Source organism: Salvelinus alpinus, chromosome 27 (genome assembly GCF_045679555.1).
Source record: "Salvelinus alpinus chromosome 27, SLU_Salpinus.1, whole genome shotgun sequence".
NCBI lineage: Eukaryota > Metazoa > Chordata > Actinopteri > Salmoniformes > Salmonidae > Salvelinus > Salvelinus alpinus.
The window spans coordinates 44496876-44502875 of record NC_092112.1 but is presented as its reverse complement, the minus strand read 5'-3'; the positions used below and the strand labels follow the sequence as shown (position 1 = coordinate 44502875).

The window sequence follows — 6000 nt, the reverse complement described above, 5'->3', positions numbered from 1 at the left end:
TCTATTTGAGGATGTTAATATGATTTTGGTAATTCGAATGACTTGGAATGTTACTGCTGTGGTTATTTCGATGCAAGCACAACATTCAGACATTCGTGTTACTGTCGACAATAAAAAAGTCCTTAGAAATGTGCGTCTTCTCCCTTTGGACTACGATAATGCTCTGACCTAAGCGGGCGGTGTAGTGTCCAGATGCGCATTTCCAAGCTCTCTGATTGGTTGGGAATGGCAGGGCTATGATGGGTGAGGGATAATTTAGGTAGGCTGAGCAGCCAAACTAACGGGACTTAATGGAAACTGAATGGACTGTGCGGGTTAGTTAGGTAGAGAGGAGAGGAGCAGGACAGCCTATTTTTACAGCAATAGAATGACTTTATTTTTCTAAAAGGATCTTCAGTTGTGGCAAGTCGGATAAGATAAAGATAGCCAACAGTAAACATTTAAAACAGCAACATGCACACATTTTGGGCAGGTGGGGCACAGTTATTTTTGCAGAAAATATGGGGCTCAAAACTGGTGGGGATCCACATGCCCTAAATGACTGGTTGCCACTGACAGATACAAATTCTTACAAGGTATGCCTAGCCTATGTACCCTACAAGATAAATGTAGCTAAGTCACAACATAATTTTCATCTAGCATTAGATAAGCACAAATCACACAAATCAATTGGCATGTAGGCCTAGCCTATTGATGCATGTTCAAAACTGTTAGTGGCTCTTTTGGTATTAACAAAATGAAATAAAATTGAAATCCCCAACAGACTTTTAATATTGATACCCCATCCTGTATTTTGGTATTTTATTAGGATATGTTGCGAAAGCCGCAGCTACTCTTCTTGGGGTCCACACAGAACATGAAACATGACATAATACAGAACATTAATAGACAAGAACAGCTTAAGGACAGAACTACATACATGTAAAAACGGCACGCATATCCTACATATCAATACATACACACAAACTATTCTGTATAGTGAATTTCTTCTCAACAATGGTAAATATTTTTTCTCTGAGAATGCAACCCTCCCTGTCCAAGACCCTTTCTCCCGCCCCTTCCCTCGGTATGACGTTGAGTCGAAGCGCAGACCCCTGTCTTCACCACACGCGCCAGTCAGGCACCTGGAGCAGCAGTCACGAAGCATATAGCGCGGGATAAAACGAAAGCTTATGAGTAATTGGCCATCCTTCCTTTCTTTCTCTCAAAGGAGATAAAGCAGATGCTTCATGCGGAATGGAGGGAGATTTTGTTTCACCAAAGACGCAATGAGAGGGTCTAGGTTCAGAGATCATTGACCATTTGGTTGATACGCTTATCAGCAGAATATACGAGTTGTTTGCTCTGTGACAGAAAATACTGTAGTTAATTCTTTCCTGAAGTGCTGTATTGTACCGAAGTTGACATGGCTCTTCTAGTCCACCTAAAGACGATCCGGGACCTTCGTGGAAAGGGGGACAGAATCGCCAAAGTCACATTTCGAGGTAACAAACTCAAATACTTTATTATCACTACAGATGCTCTGTCCGGGATGTTTTCTCTCTCTATTACCCAATAGGAATAGTCATACTGATTGCGCAGTGCCTCGGAGTTTGCGATGTGATCAATGTGATTTGGTGTATGAGCCTGTGGATAGGTAAACCCTCAATGTGGTGACGCGTCTCCTGTGGTTGCGCTGAAAAGTTAGGGAAACCCCTGTCTGCCTCCGCAATCCCAGGAGGTGATGGAGAGAGACACGGATTGTGGAGGCGCGGAGCGCTTTTACGCATTGGAATACGTAATACCCATAAATAAATAATGATTTATTGAGTAATTTTAGTTAGGACATCGTTTTTTAACCGTCAAGTTTAGAAATGTGTTCAATAACCTATAGTCCTATCGATCAGAAGAATAGTCTCTTCCCTATAGGCCTAGTCATTATACGCAACCGTTATTTCACGTTTTACAGTTCTACAGCTCTCATCTTGCAATGCGCTCAGCTGAGCTGGGTCTTACAGTATCAAAAACCATTGATTTTCAGCACGGAAAGGAATGAGACTCTCATAAGGAAGCTGTCCCGTGGTCGGTGGTCCATTAGGGCCAACTCCCCTGGCCAGGCAGGTCTGAATGGAAACAGATTGGTAATCCCAATGCAACAATTAAACGAATTAACAATATAAGTACTGTAGATGAAGGCTAGACTGCTACGCATTCGTGTGGAGGGAATTGTGTGTGTGTCTTCTGTTTTAATTGTTTGCCCGTTTCAGCACCATGGAGAGCAAATTCTGATTTTTGAGACAGCCTGTTTGTGTGTGTGCATGCAGACATTAACCTTAATCTTAACCATTCTGCTAACCTTTTGCCAGATTTTTATGATATAGCCAATTTTGAATTTGCCGCTGGTTGCAGCGATACACTTTTATGACATCACAATGTCAAATTATTGGTTAATAACTCTATTATGACATCACAGTGACTATTGTTCGTTGTTAACATTTATGACATCACAATGCTGAACTAGTAATTGAAATAAATGTTGTGATAACTCTTTATGACAATGAGTAGCCTACTTGTTTGTAGAAGAAAGGCCAATAACTGTTTACACAGTAACCCTGCTTAAACAGTATTGGCCATAGGTGCATGCCTGCCGTTTTACCAGTTGAAGTCGACACCTGCTGTATAAGCTGTCTGGCACTGAAACTGTATATTATGTGGCTTGTTGTTCAGTTTAATTAAGGGACCATATAAGATGTTCGGTTTCTGAACTATTAACTTAGGATGTCAGTGAAATGGGCAACAACTTAGTAACAGGGCCGGCCCGCTCATTGGGCAGGAATATGCGGCCGCCCAGGGCGGCAGATTGACGAAGGCGGCATTTTCTGAGCTAAATTGACATCCCACCACACATAAAACCTCACATAGTTCTGCACCCCCAAAAAACGATTTCTCTCAACCAGTGGCATATGTTTTATTTTAGGTGAGTGCTGCTGCGGAACTGTGATAAGCATTGGCAGGGAGACAAAATATTTACCATTCCCAGCGTGACTCTCCATGGTGCTGTTGGAGAGACGCATTACTGTGGCGCTCCACCAACACCCCGACCAAAAAATGATCTAACATAAATCATGTAGCAGATACAAAATATGGTAGAAAGAGTATGTGGTATTTTCTGTAGCCTACAGGCTGGAAATAATGTAATGAGACAAACATTTTACATCATGCCGGTTTCTCCGATCAAATAGCCTAAACTAAATGGCGCCCAATCAAATAAAAGATTAGCTGACATGTTACAAAAACAGAACAGCTCAAAGTAAAATGGACAATATGGAATGGACAATCACGCTACTCACAACTGCTGTCCAGGAGTTTCATCCCGTGGACTAAATTGTCATGATCAGTGGTTTCAAGTTTGTATCTGTACATGTTCTATGAGCTGATCATAGCGAAAAAGAAAATGCTTCTGCATTTCCCACTGTGCAAACACATTGCAAATGGGCTCAGGATAACTCCTCTTTATAAAGTCGGGTAGCTGATATTCAGAGCTTAAATAGCCACATTGATTAGAGACAGGAATCAGCACTGATAAAGCCCATGCAACGACCTACCACATGGATGGGCATTCATAATATTCCATCGCGGGTGACATGGTAGGCTACGCCCCACTAAGCACAGACTAAGGCCGACGTCTTTTGGACGTCTTTTTTTAAGTTGTGTTTAAAAAAAAAAAATGTTTACAAACGGTAGGCATACCACATAGATGGGCATTAGTAAAATTACATTTCAGGTGACACTGTAGGCCAGGAATGGGCAACTCCAGTCCTCTGTGCCCTGATTGGTGTCACACTTTTTCCCCAGCCCCAGCTAACACATCTGACACCAATAATCATCTAATCATGATCTTCTGTTTAGAATGCAATTCGTTTCATCAGTTGTGTTGACCAGGGATGGGGATTAAGTGTGACACTTCTCCGGCCCCCAAGGACTGGAATTGCCCATCCCTTTTGTAGGCTATACCTCAGTAAGCACGGACTTGACGCTAACACATTTTGGACGTTTTGGTCCTGTCCAGACTGGAATTCTTTTTTTGGTGCAGTCCGGACCAGCCTTGATTTCCACGTCCATGGACATTGTTTTTTTGTCCGGTCTGAACTAATCATAGACGTCTATGTTTCTTTCAGATGTTGTCCGGTCTGGAATAGCCTTTATGTGGCCCAAACATAGACGTCTATAAATGACATATTTGCAACATTCATTCAGAACCAAAAATGAACGCCCGGAAAATACGTGTTCTCAATATCTGTAAAATACCAATTTTCATCTTTCATTCAGAACGGAAAATTAACCTGATTTCAGCATCCGGAAAATACGTATTTTCACCTTTCATTCAGATCCTAAATTGAACCTAACTTCAACGTCTGGAAAAATATGTATTTTAGATTATTTTCAACATCATTTTGCTTACTGGGGCTATTCTTGTAGGGGCGGCAATTTGTTTGTCTCGCCTAGGGTGGCAGAATGGCCATGTGTCTGATTTAACAGTGAAAGAAAACCTAGTCTCTCTCTCTCACTCTCTGTCTCCCTCCCCCTCCCTGTCCTTCTCCATCTCCCTCTCTCTTTCCTTCCCTATCCACCCCTCTCTCTCTGGTGTTTGAGATGTTGTTGATAGCTCCTTGCCTGGTCTCTGGTACAGGCTGTCAGCAAGGCCTCCTGGGTACATTAAAATCAGACTGTTTCCTGTCTGGAGAGGAAGGGTTCTCTCAGGAAGCCCCTGCCCCTCTGGGCAGGCCAACCTATATCCCTTACAGGGACAGACACTGGGGAAGGTTATGTATGCTTTGTTACCAGTAATCACAGAGTTAGACATCTATCCAGTGGGGGGAACATATAGATTGACAAGTGTGTCTATTAAGTAGAAGAAGCTTAAGATAATATATGCTCTAAGTCCAGATATACAGTACAAAAACCTGAACATACACATGCTGTGCTGAACAGTACATCCAGTACCAGTCAAAAGTTTGGACACACCTACTCGTTCCAAGGTTTTTCTTTCGTTTTTACTATTTTCTACATTGTAGAATAATAGTGAAGATATCAAAACTATGAAATAACACATATGGAATCATGTAGTAACCAAAAAAGTGTTAAACAAATCAAAGTAAATGTAATATTTGAGATTCTTCAAAGTAGCCACCCTTTCCCTTGATGACAGCTTTGCACACTCTTGGCAGATTCATGAGGTAGTCACCTGGAAGGCATTTCATTTAACAGGTGTGCCTTGTTAAAGTTATTTTGTGGAATTTATTTCCTTCTTAATGCGTTTGAGGCAATCAGTTGTGTTATGACAAGGTATGGGTGGTATACAGAAGATAGCCCTATTTGGTAAAAGACCAAGTCCATATTATGGCAAGAACAGCTCAAATAAGCAAAGAGAAACGACAGTCCATCATTACTTTAAGACATGAAGGTCAGTCAATGCGGAGAATTTCAAGAACTTTGAAAGTGTCATCAAGCGCGTTCGCAAAAACCATCAAGCGCTATGATGAAATTGGCTCTCATTTCCGCCACAGGGAAGGAAGACCCAGAGTTACCTCTGCTGCAGAGGATAAGTTCGTTAGAGATACCAGCCTCAGAAATTGCAGTAAATCCTTCTTAGAGTTCAAGTAACAGACTCATCTCAACATCATTCACACAGGAGACTGTGTGAATCAGGCTTTCATGGTTGAATTGCTGCAAAGAAATCACTACTAAAGGACACCAATAATAAGAAGAGACTTGCTTGGGCCAAGAAACATGAGCAATGGACATTAGACCGGTGGAAATCTGTCCTTTGGTCTGATTAGTCCAGATTTGAGATTTTTGGTTCCAACCGCTGTGTCTTTGTGAGTAGGTGAATGGATGATCTCTGCATGTGTGGTCCCCACTGTGAATCATGGAGGAGGTGTGATGGTGTGGGGGTGCTTTGCTGGTGACACTGTCTGTGATTTATTTCAGAATTCAAGGCACGCTTAACCAGCATGGCTA

At 42.0% G+C, this 6000-nt stretch overlaps 1 protein-coding gene across 11 annotated transcripts in view; it reads left to right on the top strand.

Annotated features, from left to right (window-relative positions):
- The first annotated feature begins 1112 nt into the window (after positions 1-1112).
- otofa (otoferlin a) overlaps positions 1113-6000 on the top strand; it is a 132794-nt gene continuing 127906 nt past the window's right edge. For all 11 annotated transcript variants that reach the window (XM_071370802.1, XM_071370801.1, XM_071370796.1 and 8 more), the window contains exon 1: positions 1113-1484. In XM_071370802.1, coding sequence (XP_071226903.1) covers positions 1406-1484 — 79 coding nt within the window. In that variant the 5' untranslated portion in view covers positions 1113-1405. The remainder of the gene's footprint in view (positions 1485-6000) is intronic.